Raw genomic sequence first — 19,689 nt, forward strand, 5'->3', positions numbered from 1 at the left:
ATAGTTTTTATTCTTATTTCAACATAGAGCATGGGAAGGAGAATGTCTGTAAATAACTCTGTCCAGCCTTTCATCAGTTCTTCTGGGTAGCACATCCATATTTCCTGGTGCATATCAATATAATGAAAAGGCATTTATCCTATCAGTAGAGAACTGAGAAAAGACATTAGTGTACGAAGTCACAAAAACTGTAATTCTTTCTTGCCTTTCCTGAATCTGAACTTTAAAAATGAATACTGTGACTGTTGACATCCAGCTCTGTTCTTGCTTCTCTACTGTGCTCACTGACATACTACTTTTCCAAGAACTGAATTAAATTCTTGAAATTGAAAAGCAATTCTTATTAATATGGACCTCATAAATTAATTAATGTCCTTTTCCTGATAAGTTTCTGACATATTGAAGTTAGTAAACTAATCACAGCACAGATGCTTATACTGCAGCAGCAGCAGACAGATGCCACACCCCAGGATTTTGCTTCCTTTTGTCATTTTTAAGTTGTTCTAACAGCATCCTCTCAGACCCATCCATCGTATTCTTGTTTGTTTGTTTGGTTTCCAAGATAGGGTTTCTCCATGTAGCCCTAGCTGTCCGGGAACTTGCTCTGTAGACAAGGCTAGCCTGGAACTCACAGAGTTTTGCCTGCCTCTGCCTCCCAAGTGCTGGGATTAAAAGTGTGAGCCACCACTGCCTGGCTTATTCTTTGGGGAATTAAAATATAGAAAACATTTCAAAGCAAGTGGGATTTGTGCTTCCATAAGTAAAGTACCATTAAGCCACCAAAATAGATGAGAGCTTGTACTTTTTACACTCTTAGTCCTTCTTTTAAATAATAATGCATCACTAATGACAATTTTGAAAGGACAGTATATGCATAGAAGCCACTGGTAACCTAACTAATCATTTTCCTTTTATGGTTTTTGGTTTGTTTAGTTTGATTTTTCACACAGAGTCTCATGTAACTCTCCTGACCTTGACCTCTGTATGTAGCTGAATCTTGCCTTCCACTTGTCATCTTTCTGTTTCTACTTCATAAATGCTGGAATTACAGACCAGGCATGTGCCACTGTATCCTGCCTTTTTGTTTTTATTTTAAACAGGGTCTTACTAAATGGTGCTGGCACACTCGTCCCTGCCTCCAAGGGTGGAGTACTGGGGTTACAAATGTGTGCTCAAGGATAAATCTCATCTTTACTTTTATAAAGCAAAAGCAGCGGTAAGAGAAATGCAGGACTCGCTGTGAACTGTGTCTTAACCCTAACCCTGCCTTAGCTTAGGAAGTGGTATTTTCTGAGGTGTTTGATCACTGGCTATTTCTACCTCTTGAACTAAATTTTCCCTGTTCTTTCTATTTTCCTAATTTGAAGGCTGAACTATAAACATAAGAAATATAGTAATAAATGGTCATAAACTGATTGCTCAGGAAATGTGACAAACTCATGTAAAGTACTTATATTCTTTATTTCATCCTTACTAATATGTATCATTTCCTAAACTGAGACTGGTTTACCCAAGACAGGCATAACTCCAGTTCATATCTTGTTCCAGAGACCTTGTCTGTTTGATTTTTTTTTCTAATTTTGCCTTTCTTACACTTCATTAGTTCATGCACACTTAAGAACCATCTTCTAAACACCAAGCATTGATAAATGAAAATATATTTATGAAAATAAATATATGGGATTACAATGTATTTTTGTGGCATGGAAAATTGATCCTTTGGCATCACAACTGCCAGGCAATTGCTCTGCCAATAAGCAACACCCTTAGATTTCCTTTCCAATGTATTTTGTATCATGGTCTCACTAACTTTCTAAGGCTGGTATGAACCTGTGGTCTTCCAGCCTAGATTTTTGAGTAGCTGGGACTACAAGCCTAAACCAAGAGGCTTGGAAAATTTTAATTTCTTAGTAAAGAGGCAGAATTGTAAACATGTCCCTTCCTTATGAAATTAAATGTTGAAACGGTGAACTGATAACAATGACTATAGAACTTCCAATGTTGGGTAGAAATCCAAGAGCCTGTGAAGAAGCACTTTGAAGAGAATAGTGTCTTTTTACTGACTCAGGATGCAGGACACATGTGTAATGGACATGATGGTAGTGTCCTCTCTGCATAAACTAATAATAACAGGTCCCTTGAACATATAGGGGATGAAACTGTTTACTACATAGCTTGAACCTTCCAGTGTGGGTCCATGTATTGTTCTTAACTTTCAGACATGAGGACTGTGAGAAAGCCATCATTTTTTTCTCAGGTGTGCCTGGTGATTAAGGCTCTTAGTGACCCTAAAAACATTTCATTTTCTGGTGTGTTGGGAAGTTAGATGCTAGACCAGTGTCTGAGCATTGAATTCTATGTGTGTAATGCCACAATAAGCATTCCTCAAAAAATAAGATGCCTAGAAGGGCAATGGTGGTGCACGCCTTTAATCCCAGCATTTGGGAGGCAGAGGCAGGCGGATCTCCAAGTAAGAGGCCAGCCTGGGCTACAGAGTGAGTTCTAGGATAGTGAGGGCTACAAAGAGAAACCCTACCTTGAGAAACAAAAACAAACGACAAAAAGATGTGTGCACAAGTGGTGCGTTGTCAGCCCTTTCCTGCTTCCAGTGCTCATCCAACTCTCTTAAGAAGTAAACACAGAGTCATGGAAAAGATGTTCGCAAGGTTCTCTTTGGAAAGCAATGGCAACATTGAAGAAAAACAACCAGGTATATAGCTCCCCATTTTTTGATAAGTGGACTACATCTAGACAAGATATATAATTTCCTTATAAAAAAATTGTACTCAATTACTCCTTTGCCTAAAAGTACAAATTCAACCTCACTGGGCTTCTCATTAAAAAAAAAAAAATCCAGCTAGGTTTTTAAGGAAAGTAGAGTCTTCCCTAGCCAAAAAAAAAAAAAAAAAGAAAGAAAGAAAGAAAGAAGAATGGAGAGAGAGAAAGAGAGAGAGAGAGAGAGAGAGAGAGAGAGAGAGAGAGAGACTTCATTATATTAGTCTCTTATTTGTTGGTTTATATGCTTTAGAGAATAGTTTTGAATTTGAAAGAAATTGGTGTTGGGATACATAGGAGGAGTTGTATGTGAGAAAGTAAAGGAGAAAATGATATAATAATAATATAATCTCAAAACAAAAAGAATAATAAAAAATAATATATTGAAGAAAATTTTAAAAAATAGTCTCCTCACCTAGTAAAATTGTGTATGGTTACATCTACTGAACTCAATAGTGTTTAATATTGTACAAAGTGCACACAGAAAAGTCACATGATCTTCAGTGAGGATTATGTGAGTAACTGTGGGGATTTAAATAAGAATGGCCTCCTCAGGCTCATATATTTGAATTCTTAGTAATCAAAAAGTGGCAGTATTTGAGAAGGATTAGGTGGTGTGGCCTCATTGGAGTAGGTGTAGCCTTTTGAAGTGTCTCTGGAGATGGGTTTTGAGGTTTCAAAAGCCCATGACAGGCCCAGTGTCTGTCTGTCTGTCTGTCTGTCTGTCTGTCTGTCTCTCTCTCTCTCTCCCTCCCTCCCTCCCTCCCTTCCCCCCTCTCTCTCTCCCTACCTTCCTCTCTTCCCCTCTCTCTCTCCCTCTTTCTCTCCCTCTCTCTCTTTGTCATGTCTTTGTCTTTATCTCTGTTTCAGTGTTTATCCCTCTTTCTTTCTCCTGCTGCCTCTGGATCAGGATACAGCTCCTAACTACTTCTCCAGCACCCTGTCTGCCATGCTTGCCACCTTGCTCCTCTCCATGATGGTAATCCACTAAATCTCTGAAACTGTAAACAAGCCCCGATTAAATATTTTCTTTCCTTTTTTTGTTTTTTGTTTTTCGAGACAGGATTTCTCTGTGCAGCTTTGTGCCTTTCCTGGATCTCGCTCTGTAGACCAGGCTGGCCTCGAACTCACAAAGATCTGCCTGTCTCTGCCTCGCGAGTGCTGGGATTAAAGGCATGCGCCACCACCGCCCGGCTTAAATTGAAGTATTTTAGGTGAGAAGCATCATTTCTTGAATTACATAAAAAGAAACTATTAAGCTGGGTGGTGGTGGCGGCGGCGGCGGCGGTGGCGGCAGCGGCAGCGGCAGTGGCAGCTGCGCACGCCTTTAATCCCAGCACTCGCGAGGCAGAGACAGGCAGATCTTTGTGAGTTCGAGGCCAGCCTGGTCTACAGAGCGAGAGCCAGGAAAGGCACAAAGCTGCACAGAGAAACCCTGTCTTGAAAAACCAAACCAAAATAAATAAATAAATAAATATTTTCTTTTATAAGCATTGCCTTGGCCATGTCTCTTCACAGCAATAGACTAAGACAACAACCAAAGTAAGACAAATCAGTGACCAGGGAAATATAAGAAATTAATTCATTTTACATCATTTTGATTGTCCTTCTTATTATCTTCTTGTCTTTTTTTCCTCATTGTAGAAAAAGAATACAGGTGATGAATTGCTTTAAACCTTTGTTCTGTGTTTTATTTTAGATAGTCTTTCTATGTAGTCCAGGCTTGCTTCAAATTCCTTTTTTTAAGATTTAGTTCTTGTGTGTGACAGGGTGTTTTGGCTGCATGTATATATATGGAACACATATATGCCTGGTACCCACAGAGGTCAGAGAAGGACATTGGATCTCCTGGAACTGGATTTAGGGTGATTGTGAGATATCATGTGAATGCTGAGAAATGAACCCAGGTCTTGCAAGAGAACAAGTGTTCTAAATGGCTACAAACTCTCTATGTAAGGTGGATTGCCTTGAATCCATTTTAGTCTCCAAGTGCAAGGATTAGAGGTGTGCACCACCACATCTGGAAGAAGTGTCTGTCTTTGTTTTAAAATACTTTATTTCCTTCCTTTCCAGAAGTTATTTTTGTTTAATGTAATACATTAATTAAATTAGGACCCAAGATATAAGGACAGAAAAGAAACTTAAAGACTATTATTATTTAAAAACACAGAATCCATTAGGCAGATCTCTTTTAATTATAAGAATTCCTGGCAAACACCTTTAACTTTACACTTAAAAATGTTCTGCATAGTCATTCATTCATAATATGACCAGGCCCCCATACTAAAATAAAATAAAGTTTGAAATGAAAGAATTTATAATGATCTCAGGTCATGTAGATTCTGCTAAAACAGTTTCACACTGCCCAGTAAACAATCTTAGGTCCAAATGGAGCGGCAGAGGGTAGCCTTAGTAATGAGGCAGGTTCTGGCTTGAGTCTTAGCTTTTCCTCTCCGTCACTATGTAAACCTGTGCTGAGTTATTTACCATGTGGAGCCTCAGTTTCCAGTCTGTCAATAGGGATTACTAACAGATATTTCATCAACCCTTCGTAGTGCACTGGCCAGAACATAAGATGTAATTAATACATGGCGTGCTTTACTTTTTTTTTATTAACTGAAAACATATAGAAATAGATTGTTTCTTATTTTGAAGTATTGGTCACAAACCACTTAGTTCTCATCTACAGCTCCCACTCAGGGAAAGAAGTTTCCATGTTTTCTTTATAATACTAAAATTTTCTAATATTAATTTCATAACTTTTACTATTTGTGGTAAATTTCTAAGGAAGTGGAAAAAAACATTGTTTCTGCTAAAATCAGTAGTTTTACTTTTAAAAGTTATTTGACATTTTCAGTAGCCATCTAGACTGTATTTAATAAAATACTTGAGAATAAAAGTTTAATGACAAATTTCTTATTGACATCTTTTCTAAAATGTCTTATTCAGAGAGAGTTAAATGGAATAATATGAAAGGCAGTACAACAGGCAGCCTTGGACATCTGCTATGACTCTGATTCTGAACACTGGCAGAAGATCCATGACAGGGAAGATTATTATTATTGTCCTTTCTGTAAAGTACAGCCAGTTAAGTAATTAAGGTTATGAATCAAAATGAATCAGCTGCATGCAGCAGTGAGAAGCTTAGAGCGTGGCCGAGTGACAGCTGGGATTCTTCTGCTCTCACCAGTGATTTCCCCAACGGTGAGATAAATGTTTGGTGACACATAGTCGGCCAGTGCTGAGCAGTTCCTTTCCTCACTCCTGTGTTCTTCACCAGGAGGAGACGCCACTCCAGGGTCTGAGTCCATGGGTGTCTTTGAGTTGTCTGCTTAGGCAAGCATGAGAGCATTCGAAATGTCTCACCCGACCTTTCTAAGCAAATATAAAAAGTATGCACTTTGCACAACAAATGTACAATTTAAAATGAATTCTATGAAGTTTTGGATTTTATAATTTAATAATTTCCATAAGATAACACTGTGCAACTAATATTTGAACAAAACTTCTTATCTAGTAGTGAGATTTATGTTTCTATGTACATCCATGTTTGAGTTTTCACATTTAATAAATGATATGATTTAATCAAATTCGAAGATTTGGTTTTGTCTTTTTACAAAGTTAAAAATCGAAATATTGGAAGTCCTAATTTTTTTTCTCGAGGTCAAATTGTTTTCTAAAGGTCACAGACTTACTACATGATAGGGCCAGGGAGATCAGAAGCAAACCTTGAAGAGACAGCAAGGCTTGAAGTTTAAGGAATCATGTGACTAGTATAGTAGCTGAGGTATAAAATACAAGAAAGGGGCCTTAGCATACAATGTCTGAGAAGTTCCAGTGAGTACAGAGGTTGATTTCCAGTAAATTAAGTGACAAGTCATTTTGACAAGTGCTATAAACAAATGTAGGGCAGACATCCTATCAAATTCTGGCCTGAAGGAGCTGAGAAAGTCCCAGAAGAGCTGGAGGAATTTTAGGTGGGTTTTGATGGACAGAATGTGCAGAGCAGACATTAAGCAACAGCCACAGTTGAAGAAAGGTAGATGCGAGAGAACATGGTTTATTCATAAAAGGAGAACGATCAAATGTGTCCTGAGACAGAAAGTGAGGCTGGCCTGATACAGGGAGAGAGAAGAAATTAAGTAGATTTTACATAGATTGACAAAGCTTGGAGAGCTGCAAAATGAAAAATGCAAAAAGAAAGAGGGGGAAAAAGATGAGAGGCAAGAAAGTTAGACAGGCGGGTGCTACCACGAAGTTCAGGCAAGCGCTGGTCTCTGTTGTGACTTCTGTGCCCTGGGTCACCAACAGACTTGAAAACATTTAAACATAAACTGATAGCTTACTGTGCCTTGTGAGAGACAAATGAGAATATAAAATCCCACATTCAGTCCTTTCAAGTTTGGTCTGAATCACACAGTGGGAAGTGTGTAGCAAGGGAGTCCAGCCAACACAAAATACACATTTAAATATTTACTCAGTGTACAAGGATTACTAGATGGATTAGAATAATTCTATGTGCTGTACAAAAGGCTTTATACGTATCAAATGAAGCAAGGGACATGAAAGGTCTTGTAATAAACATGCTATGTAAATGCAATCCATTAACATTGTATTAATACCTGTAGAAAGATTTTGCTCTTTTTATACCACATCTCAGTATTATCCTGACTTAACTTAGAAGACTGACATATTTCCCAATTAAGTATGACTTTTTACAAACAAAAAGCATTAGGTAAATTTTATGTGAGTACATGAGAAAACCAAAGAGAAAACACTTAAAAAATCTTTGCTTGTCTAATAAGTGAAGGGCACACACACCAGGTGAGTGTCCAGCACTGTCAGCTTCCTGCAGGTGGTTGTGTGTCTGTGGGAGCTACAATGGCTGTTGGAGATTTTGTGTTTTGGTGTCTTGCTATAAATCGGATGTTTTAAACTTAAAATTGTTACAATACTCTAAATTGGAGAGTATGTAGCACAGGGCACTGAAAGGAACATGGTCTTTGGTGACACACAGATATATGTGTGAACTCCATTTCTGGCATCTTGGACTTGGCACTGTACAGGATGCCCTCTACCATTTATCTCAGATTCTCCCTTAAAGATTGGCATTGGTGACTCTCTCCTTTGAGATGGGAATTAGGAGAAAAAACTAACTGAAGTGCTTTGATGAATAATGGCCCACAGTGAATGGTAAATAAATGCTGTGCCTAGGATTCAAGATTATGTATGTTGAGTCCCAGAACAAAACAAACACTCAATAAATACTTGTAGAAGGAAAGATAGGGAGAGATGGCAGTAGGAGGAAGACAGATAAATAAGCACAGTTTAGAATCCATTTCCTTAGATTGTGGCGAATGTACTTGAGAGAGTGTTATTATTCCAAACTCAAACTCCTTGGCTCTAGTAATTCTCCAGCCTCAGCGTCCAGAGAAGCTGGAACTCCTATGGTGTGCCACCACATCCAGCTATTTCTTACTAATCTGAAAATAAAGCTGTATGTCTAAGTGACAAACAAATTGTTAACCTTTTGATCTATTATTTAGAAATACAGCACAACATTATTTATTCATGAAAATTAGATCACAGCACTTTAACAGGCCTCTCTTAAGCTTAATCTGATTTCCCCATCTTCCTTTGTTCAGACATGCCCACACTTGTGTATTATAAAGCAGAGTGGTTAGTCATATAATGCTTAATCTTAACAACTACCCGCACTTAACCCGGCTGGGATTCCTTTTGCTGGATTGCATAAGCAATGAGATTTCTTCCACCACCCCTGTTGACAGGCTCTTTTTTTGCAAAGGTCTCTCTTCACCTCCATTTTCGATGTTCCCTATTTCCATGTCATCTCTGTGAAACTAGCTTTATAGATTATGTTACCTTAAATGTCACACCTAAACATGTACTTACGGACTTATCCTATCGTATGCTGCCATCTGCTGGATGCCACTGTTCCTTAGGTAAGGACAACAGTCAAAAGCCACTGAAAACCTTGTATTCCTTACTAGTTTCTTAATGGTCACAGTTCAGATAGTAATGGGGATTTATATGCTGGGGGGAAAACGTTCTGAGATTTTTGGCAGGAGACAGAAAAGGAAATAATACTGTAGTTCATTTTGAAATAATACTTGCTGAGTCACTCTTTATTTCATTTAGCCAACATTCATTATTTGCCCCTGCCAAGATCATCACAGAATCTACAAAGATACATAAGATATATTTTAGTTCAATAAGAGTTTATTCCCTAGCGGGAATAATCATAAAGAAAATGAATATAAAAACATCCTCCCAGTATATTCTTATTTCATGTTTTTTGTCAATTGCACTGCTAATGCTTAGTACGTATTTATTGCACTTTCTCAGATGACTACCTCTGTCTTAAGGAAGATCTCATACTACTGGAGGCCTGACAGCTGGTTTCCTGCAGCCCTCACTATAACAGGGGCTCTCCTTGGGATGTGTCTGTATGCAGTTGCATGGTGCCTCTTCAAAGAGTAAGATTTCGGTTGTTGCTTCCCTTTGAATTTGTTCATAATGAAATCTATTAGGGTGCCATCAGAAACAGGATGGAAATGGAGACAGAAATGGAGACAAAGACTTTGGGGGAAATTTCTTCGTTGTTTTTCATGATGACTGTTTTACATGTGGACTTTGAATATTAAGGAAAACCTTCTGGCCTGCAAGCCAATACCTTTTAGCAAAAGTTTTGATTGAATGATTCTAACTTAAAGCCATTCATTTTTTAAGTGTTCATAAATGAGATTTTAAGTGTCCATATGCATAATCAAGATCAGCATCTCTAATTATTTTTGCTTATCAAAGGATAGACAGAAGTCACAAAGTAAGAGACTAAAGAGCCTGAAGAGTAATCAGAGAAGGGCTGAAATAATCTAGTAATTACCTTGTGATCTCTCAGAGTTGGGCTATTGGTAGGTGAGCAGAACACAGGGACAGTAACAGACAGTGTGTGACCTGCAGGAACACATCCTTTAGTAGACAAGGAATTAGATCACAGGGCATCATGATAAGGAGGTGACTGAAATGCAAGCATCTTTCTATGGCTTCTAGTTTTGTCCAGAGAGTCTGGCCAGAGAAACTGAGAAAGTGCCACTGCAGTGGTCCTTTGGAGAGTAAATGGAAGCAGAAATAAAGGGAAGATGCTAAAAATACTTTATTTACACCAAAGGCAATTTATTCTCCTTTTCATAAGCATAACAATAGAAGTGGGTTCATATGAATCTATTATACTTTCCAACCTTGACTCTTATCCTGGACGATGGAATAGACTCTGAGCGACAAAGTGACATGATCCAAAGGTAAAGGAAGGGTTAACAAGAAGTATAGAAAAAAGAAAGGAAAAAGGGGGACAGCTAAAAGGGCCGTGGAGTCATTTGATGGGCGTGCCATGGCCACGCACACATGAGCTCACATGTGAGACTGCACGCACAAGACCTGCTCAGGATCAAGCCAGCCAGAATCCCTGCAGGGATAGAGGGGGGCTTCCCTTTCCTAGCTGATAAGCTATGGGCAATTGACTGCTGCTGGAGGCTGGGGTGGGGGAGCTGAGTTCTTCACAGATGCAGCTCTTGAAAGGCTACACATGTTCCAGTAGATTTTCCTGTACTCTTACACATGCAAGTAAGACTAAGTGGAATGAAGGGATCTAAGAAGAAGAGAACTCAAAGCTGGGAAGGAAAGCGCAGGGGCAGTAAAGGGAAGTGAGTACTAAGTCCCACTTGCACAGACACACCCTGTATTGGATTCCTTCCTTCCAGTGTTCTGGCCTGCTCAAGACTGTTTCCTCACTGTCACCGACAGAATCAACCAAGTCCCGCTGTGAAGGAAGCTGCACAGGGACCGAGGTAAAGCAAATCCAGTACTTTAGAAAAAGAAGTTTGAGGCTGTACATTTGAGTCCTAAGTGATTGGATGTATTTCAAATTTAGACATACATAATGGCAGGTGGTGCTTTGAAATGTTAACCCTTACCTTTAAATTCTACATCGATTTTTAAAGTAGCCTTATTCATCAATGTCTCTTGACCACACAATACACTTCTAGGTCTGGGATCACAGCAGAGAGCAAAGTCAGATTTGAAATGAGAATTATAATCTAGCCTGGTATTTTTGCTACTGGTAACATTATTACACTTTATAACTCATTTTGTTTATTTAATGACAAGGGGCATACAGGTTAGAAGAATAAGAAGAAATACATCACTTTCTAGAAATTTTACTTAGCATAGCATCAAAACACATTATTTCTATAAGATAATAGAAAATACCAATAATAGACACTATCAATCTGAACTTTGAAATATAACCAGTTATGCATTATAAAATGTCAGAGGCTACTTTTTAGTACTATCTAACTATATAGGGTAGGTATACCTACTGATTTATAGTCATAAACTGTTATATCATTCATTATTTTCTCATATTAACACTGAAATACATATTTTGGCTAAGAATTAAAATAAATGTTTCAAATATGTTTTATGATAGGTATGAAAATTCACTGAGTGCTGGCACCAAACTGAACACAAGACCAAACTTGCTGCCTGGAAATGATAAAGTAAGGGCAAAGGAGAAAAAAAAAACATGCTGTAGAGTCCAGAATGCTTATTCCATTTCATAGAATTTAGACAACAAAAAAGTACTTGTAAGTAAGTGATGGTGAATAAGACCTCATAAAAAGGAATAGAGAATTTTTTTCAATTAAATTCAAGTGTAAGCAAGACTTAAAGCAAGTAAAGTTCCTATCACTTTTCAATTATTTGATGCTGATAATGTCAATGAGGAGGCACGGACAGTACTGATATATTTGTAGAGGTCGAATTGATGGTGGGTATTGCTGAGATAGCTTTCAAGTCTCCTTTGTTCATTCTTCAGATGAAATTAAATTACATAGATAATCTAGTGGGGTCATTGCTAAGGGTAACTGTGATGTCTATTCATCTTCATGCAACTCAATTATTCAGTGAATACTTGTCACATGTCAAACTGTCTCATGAGAGGGTTTCTATTGGATATTCATTGAATGTATGTTCTTTTTTATTGTGTAAGTAAGAATTTTATACTTGCATGCAATGTGATTTTATCAATCCCATCCCTCCCATTCCTCCTGATATAAATCTTCCTCTAGGTCCTTCCCCCAGGAATATCAATATTTCTTCTCAACGTATGGTGATTTTTCCTGACCCTACATAGTGCTGCCAGGATGTGTATGGGGACAGGGTCATCTACTGGAGCATAAGTGGCCTCCACAAGAGCTGTGTCCATTGAGAAAACTGACTTTCCCTCTCCTCGAAACCCCTGATTGCCAGTAGTTCCTCAGCCGGGGTGGGACTGTCTGACCACCTTCGCTGTCCATGCTGGGCTTTGGTCTGGCTTTCTCTTGTGCAGGTCTTGTGTGTGCTTTCCCAGTTACTGTTACTTTATATGTGAAGTTGTTCTGCTGTGTCCTATAAACGCTGTCTAGTAGTAGTCATCCACTGGCTCTTTCCACCCCTCTTCTCCTTGGGAAGAGAAGTTACAATACAGAGTGCAATTAAAACAGTAATTTCAAATCATGATGCTACAGAAACAGATTTTGTCTAAAACTACACATGGCTCAGTGTCTTTAACAAGTAAAATATTTTTGAGTCAACACCAAGGCAATTAGAACTTATATAAGTTTAATCAATAATGTTAGTTCAATTGATAGTTATTCAATATCTAACTATAAAGGCCATTTTGTAGTATTTGAAAGTATTTAAGGAGGTATTGAACATGGATTTCACTATTCATAAAGCCATATTTCAGCTTGGAGAAATACAAGTAAAATATTACAAGGAATAGTACTGGTACTTGATAAATTCTCAAAATGTGCAGTTCATGTAGTAAGCTCCAGAGGATTTCAGAGATCTACAAAGCTCCTGTAGAATACTTAGGAAAACTGCAAAGGAATGAACATGGATGGTCACACAAAGTAGTTGTATTGTTTTATCGATGGGAAATGGAGAGACATCATACATGTTTATCTTGGCACTGACCATGGTTTACAAACTCTGAGATGTTTCACAACCTTTCCTTCCACTTGGACCAGCATTCCTCTCTTTTGCCTTTCTCACCATCTACGACTCTGCTGATATATTCACAGTGCTATGGTGCCACTGTCTCTCACTCTCCCTCCTAGTCTAAGTTAAACACATGCACAGAAGTCTACAGATGCCTCACCCCTGCTCTGTCATGTAGTGTGCATGGGCATATGTGCATCTACCAGAACATGATTTCTTTTACCTTCTTCACTGATGCAAGGTTTTTTTTTTTTTTGTTGTTGTTTGTTTTCACTTGAGGAACACTACCACTGAAGTTATATTTGCACACACTTCCTAATATCTTAAAGATTGTGGAGGCAATAAGTAACTTACTTTTTAATCCTTTTTCCTCTTCCTGTGCACATTCTTTCCTCCTTCAAGTTATTATATTTTGACATAGGTACCACGATATGTTTTACAAACACTGTCCATGTTCAAGTTACCACTGAACTAATTGGACGCTTTGCTCTCTGACCCAAGGGGTCTTTCCCAGTGTGTCTTCTGGCATCTTTCATGCAATACTAAACTTTCTTGAAAATGGCCAACATGTATCATGACCAGTCAGTCCCTTAACTCCCCTGTCCCCGTCTTCAGTCCTCCTCATTCTAGACACGGTTTCCAAGGCTACCCTCTTGATGTCATGAAGATTTTATCACTTTCAAAACTATAGATTGAAAATATGTCCCCCTGGTTATTTTCCAATTTGATTAAAAATATTCAGCTATTTATCAATTTATACCATCTCCTTCATGTTGATTATCAGGCTTCTTTTTAATTTCTTTTGTTGTATGCAGTGCATTTCTCTCTTCCCTCCGCTCTGTCTACCTCTCCCCTACTCCACCCCTGTGTATTTGTGTGTGTGTGTGTGTGTGTGTGTGTGTGTGCATCTAAGCATATGAAAGACAGAGGTCATCATTAGATATCTTCTGAGTCACAGTTTTTCTTGTTTTTGGAGACTGGCACTCACTCATTGACTAGACTGGCTGGCTAATGAACTCTGGGATTCTTTTGAGCTATATGTTCCCAATCCCATGATGAGGATTATAGACATGCTTGACCATGACCAGCATTTTACTGGGTACTAGTGGGTACTAGAGACGCAAATGTGGGTCCTCACAAGTGTACAGTAGGCCCTTACCCATGGAGCCATCTCCAGAACCTCGTGCATTTTCTTCCTTCCTTCCCTTCCTTCCTTCCTTCCTTCCTTCCTTCCTTCCTTCCTTCCTTCCTTCCTCCCTCCCTCCCTCCCTCCCTCCCTCCCTCCCTCCCTCCCTCTTTCTTTCTTTCTTTCTTTCTTTCTTTCTTTCTTTCTTTCTTTCTTTCTTTCTTTCTTTCTTTCTTTCTTCTTTCTTTCTTTCTTTCTTTCTTCCTTTCTTCCTTTCTTCCTTTCTTCCTTTCTTCCTTCTTTCTTCCTTTCTTCCTTTCTTCCTTTCTTCCTTTCTTCCTTTCTTCCTTTCTTCCTTCCTTCCTTCCTTCCTTCCTTCCTTTCTTCCTTTCTTCCTTTCTTCCTTTCTTCCTTTCTCACCTAACACTGCACTCTGCTCCTATCTCTCTTGGAATCACTGTCTAACATCACAGCATCACAAACATTTCACTTTTTCCTCTCACCATCTTGTTTAAACTTATTTTGGGGAACTCTCCAATCCTGATGCAACCTGCATACCAACTATTGGATGGCAATATTAAGCTGTAATGTGTTTCCTAGGAAAATAACATAGTTCTGTCTTCTGGACTCACTACAGATTATGACAATGCTTTCAAATGTCAGCTCAACATATCCATACTAACTATAGATTCATAATAAATTAACTTTCCCACTTTGAATAATGATACTTCACAGGTCTTCCATTTCTCCCTAATTTCTAACACATCTCTGTCTTCTCACTTTGAACTGTGATAACTCTGCACATTTTACAAAGAAAAAACAAGATTAGATTTAAAACTCTCTCAGATGTTCTTAGAGAGATGCCTCAGTAGTTTACAGCATTTGCTGCTCTTGAAGAGGATCCAAGTTTGGTTCCCAATACCTACAACTATTGGCTTACAATTGCCTGTAACTCTGGCTCTAGAGAATCAGATGCCTTGGTCTTTATGGACACCTGCATACACATGCACACACTTGCATGCATGCATTCACACACATGCAATATAAACAAATGGATCTTTTAAAAGCTCTCCTGGGCTCTTAAAAAGCCACCACAGAAACTTTCAATTCTATCTGCTAGGTGCTGACATGTCCCTGATCCTATATCTCTGTTCATCAGTTCCTGTTATGCTAAGTACGCCCCTCTCTGATCTTTTCATCGAAAACATTTCTTTGCTCTGTTTCTATTGACTAAAATTGCATTGCCTGAGGTTGTAAGTTACTATTACTTTGCTTTTCTCAAATTCTCACTATTATTCTTTCAAGATACTTCTCCCAACTCCATTCACCCTTTTAAAAACCATCCAGCTTTTAGTAAGGAGATTGACTGGCTGTATACAACAGCTAACCTCTAAATATCTATTCAACTCAAAAAGGGGTCTTCATATAATTACTATTCTATTTATAGTCCCCTTACCCAGGTTCTTATGACACACAAATTAGCAGAGAATTGGCCTAATTTTGATTTCCCTAAACCTATTGTTATAAATCCAACAGGAAGGCAACACTACAAGCTCCTTCTAGGAATCCTGAAGATACTGTGTAATAGTGAGTGGTGGCTTAAGTGATGTTTTAATATCACCAGTAAATTGCTTTGAAACTGTAAGGAAGCCTTATCAATGTAATAATAAATACTCTATAATGGTTACTAATATTAAACAAGATAAGTACTCTTGCCAGTATAAAGGACTCTGGGACAATAGAACATATTTATAAAGTATTTTTCTTACTAATATTAATAAGGCAATTAATAATGTCAACAACTGCATATAGTGATAAAAATTTGGAATAAAATAATTGTAAATTTATTTTTTCCAGCCATCAGTAGTTTAAGATGGACACACAATGGATCCTGGTAAGAAGCATATCAATGCTCCCGATTTTATAACGTGGAAAGCTACATAACACTGAAGAGAAGCATTATGGGTGACTAATACTACACTGTTAAGTTTTCCTTATGTTAAAGATACTGACTAATGGAATTGTGATGCTCATTTATGCTGAAATATCTATGTACATTAAAAGTTATTATACCCTTAAAATAGCCATTGTTTCCTTTTTGTGATCACAATGATTCATACACTTTGGGGGTATTCTTTCTTGAAATGCATATCCCAAAAATTCACAGACCTCATTCTTGATTTAAGTAGTTTCAAGTTGTTCTATTATCTCCCCTTAATCTCCATTTTTACCTGACAGTCTTAATTATTTTTTCAGGCCAGGAAATTAACCCCTAATTTGCCTTACTTTTTCTTTTCTGTATTTTTTAACAGTTCGAATACTGTATCCATTGCTATTGAATAATGACCCCAGCCACTTCTGAATAACACTGGAGGAACCTGTTCCAAGTCCAAGCCTACATGAGCAAAAAACATTCTAATGTTCATTCCCCGTCAGTTTATAAGGATAGAAATAATTGTATTCCAGTTTTTTCCTACAGGACATAAAGCTTTGAGGCAAAGATCATATTGTCAAAACTTCCAATCACTAGATGACAAAGATAAGAATATATTCACTTAAACATGGAGAGCCCAAGATACATTCCATTCCTCCTGATACTGTAGTGCCCTTTGCAGTTCGTAATTCTGTCACAAAGTGTCAGGTCTTTGTTCTTTGGTAAAGGACATTTTTAAATATATGCTGGTTATGTAGTTTTCAATATGTAGGTCACTTCTGACCCATTTAACTCTTTCTCAACTTGCTCATCCCTATTTGCAAGGAGGGTAGAATTCACATCCTCTGGATAAACTCTGCTGAGGGTACATATCTCTATTGTGCTTAGAAAATAATTACCAGCATATATAATAACACTGATCTCTCCTAACCTTATTATAAATGTCTTTGAAGACAGTATGGGATTCTAGTTAAACTATTATCCCTCATGCTAAATAAATACTAGACATTCAAACTGTGTTTGATTAAAGGGAGTTTTCTATTTAAGGTATTATTCGGAACCTTTAAGAAGGTAAATATCACAGTTCAAGGGATTAATCACAGTAATATGTGCAATCAGGTATAACCTATTTTTCCATCTTTTTTTTAAATAGCAGAATTGAGGAGAGAGGACAGTCACACAACAGAGAGGACTTCACATGATAACTTATCTTCGTCTAAGATAGTATAAGGCTTTGCATCTGGACTCTATCTCTGTGTGTCTTTGTATCTCTGTCTCATATGTGCTGTGATAAGCTATGGAGATATTTTACTGAAATAGTAAAATAGTGAGGTAAACAATACATATTGTTTGATTTTGATGTGGAAGGTATAGAGAGACTGGAGTTAGGGAATATTTTGGAATCATAATTTCATTGCCTAATTTCCATAAATTCCATATATAATTTCCATATTCCTGGTCTGTTCCTTCATCCATACTCTGTAACTGTCATTATTGTCAAGAGTTACTGACACTTGTGCCCAAAACAAAAGTTTGGGTTGACAAGGATGATACAGGAACAACCAGTTTACACCTCAAAGGACTCAAATGTGTATTATAATCTTTACTCTCTGTCTCCAGAAGCAACCATGATTTTATCCTGCAAGTTAATAAATTACCATCATAATACATTGTTATGGTTAGATAAATATGTGATGAGTGAAAGAAGCCCTGAATAAATATGTAAGGACAGATGAAGTCTTAAGTGAATGCATATTATTGACAAGGACCTCAGTGTTATACACCAAAGGGAATTTGCGAAGCCTTTATAGGGTCAAGTTTGAGGACTTCCAAAGCCTTTCCTTGGTCAAAATACAAGGGTTTGCCAATGGCCAGTGTGTACCAAACCTAGCACACAGCTTCCTTCTGCCGGTTGACTGAAACCTGAGACTGTGCCCCTATGGAGACTAGCTAACTCCTTTCCTCTGTGCTGTACATAATAAATGTGCTGGAGTATCAGGTTGATGTATAGTTGGTGTCACTCCAACAGAGCTCACACAGCCTACCTGGTCCCAGCTTTTCTGTATGTGTGCCTGTGGGTCTGGCATTTCTTTACTCCCACATCACCTCAGTCAGACTTCCAGAACTAAGATATGAAGCATATCATATGAATACACTTTGCTAAAGGGATAAATGATATCCAAGCACGGCATTTTATTTGTTTTCTTGTTATGTTCCACACATTTCCCATTTTGTTATGAAATATATACAGGAAGAAATTTGATGTCTGTTTGCAGTACATGAGTCTTTATGTGTGAACTACTATGCCATTTTAACTTATACATCAAAGTATAAGATGAGATATAAACTTTAAAATTGTTAAAAATAATCCTAACAAATTTCCTATGACTATTGAATTATCAAGTGCATGCATCTTTGGAAGCCACTATTCTACAGATACAGGGTGAGAGACCCCAGGAAGGAGTACATGGTTGTAGCTGGAAGTTTGCCTGTGTCCCACCCAGGCCTACAGCCACTCAGCCACTTACAAAATAATCACTCAAGCTTATATTAGTTATAACTGCTTGGCCATTAGCTCAGGCTTATTACTGACTAGCTCTTACACTTAAATTAACCCATAATTCTTACCTATGTTTAGCCACATGGCATGGTACCTTTTCTCAGTTCTGTCTTGTTTCCTCTGTGTCTGGCTGGTGACTCCTGACTCTGTCCTTCCTCTTTCTGACTCTCTCCTGGATTTCCTGCCTGGCTGTAACCTGACTTGCTTTAGTAAACAAACACAGCAACACATATTCACAGCATACAGAAAGACATCCCACAGCACTTCCCCTTTTCTGTCTAATCAAAATGGAAGATTTTAACTTTAACATAGTAGAATTACATATAATAGAATAGTTATCAAGCAAGAATTACAGTTACAATATCTAGTCTATTTGTATTTTGCAAAATTAAAGAAAATATTCTATCATCTATCTTGTATTTGTGAGTTTAAAGTTTCATATCTAATTTATCTTTTATAATAACCAAGGAAAACCATAATTATAACTATTTAGTCTTCAACTACATCAAAGACCTCAGAAGGATATAACATTACCTAATTAAACAGGAAATGCATTTTAAGCAACTTCCAAAATTCTGGAAATGACAGAGACAGCTGCCTGCCTGGACGGCCAACCAAAGTTCCTCTGCAATGTTGAGGCATCCATCTTCAGCAAATAGTTTACACCTCAAATGACTCAAATGTGTACTATAGTCTCTCGGTTGCTTCTCTGTGTCCTGTAGAATGTCTGACAGTCTCCTCTGCAAAGCAGGAACCCGAAGAACTATCTCATCTTGCAAAGTTCAGTGGTCACCTTCCTATAGGTCCTATATGTACAGTTGATACAACATTTTGTTAAGCAGTCCAGGCAAGAACAGTTTCTTGCCCAAATGGCTAACTTTTGCCATAAGGAAAGCAAATTCCATAATGAGTTCCTTCAATGCACATCATTTTCCTTGAAGTAATTGGTGCTGCCAGGAGCAGATGTGTCTCACTGTCCAGAAAAGTCTAAATTCTTAAAACATTTCAAATGCCATATTATGTAGGTCTTTTAAGTGTTTTAAGATTACCTACCTAATTGAAATATATCTTTGTATACCTAGAAAACTTAACTAACATGAGTATGGAGTGTGATTGTCATAGATGGTTAATTATTAATCTGTATGTCTTAATTATACATTACAATTTCAAATGAACTGCACAAGCATAATACCTTAAATGAGAGTAGAAATATACAGAGTATAACAAAATTAACTT

The 19,689-nt window shown here is 37.7% G+C and overlaps 1 protein-coding gene across 3 annotated transcripts in view; it reads left to right on the forward strand.

Annotated features, from left to right (window-relative positions):
- Nucleotides 1-16,037, forward strand: part of LOC121828194 (cadherin-related family member 4-like) — a 99,070-nt gene extending 83,033 nt beyond the window's left edge. For all 3 annotated transcript variants that reach the window (XM_076566039.1, XM_076566038.1, XM_076566037.1), the window contains 4 exons: nt 9,142-9,272; nt 10,554-10,640; nt 11,282-11,351; nt 15,818-16,037. In XM_076566039.1, coding sequence (XP_076422154.1) covers nt 9,142-9,272; nt 10,554-10,640; nt 11,282-11,351; nt 15,818-15,832 — 303 coding nt within the window. In that variant the 3' untranslated portion in view covers nt 15,833-16,037. The remainder of the gene's footprint in view (nt 1-9,141; nt 9,273-10,553; nt 10,641-11,281; nt 11,352-15,817) is intronic.
- The last annotated feature ends 3,652 nt before the right edge of the window (nt 16,038-19,689 follow it).

This window comes from Peromyscus maniculatus, chromosome 3 (assembly GCF_049852395.1).
Source record: "Peromyscus maniculatus bairdii isolate BWxNUB_F1_BW_parent chromosome 3, HU_Pman_BW_mat_3.1, whole genome shotgun sequence".
Taxonomy (NCBI): domain Eukaryota; kingdom Metazoa; phylum Chordata; class Mammalia; order Rodentia; family Cricetidae; genus Peromyscus; species Peromyscus maniculatus.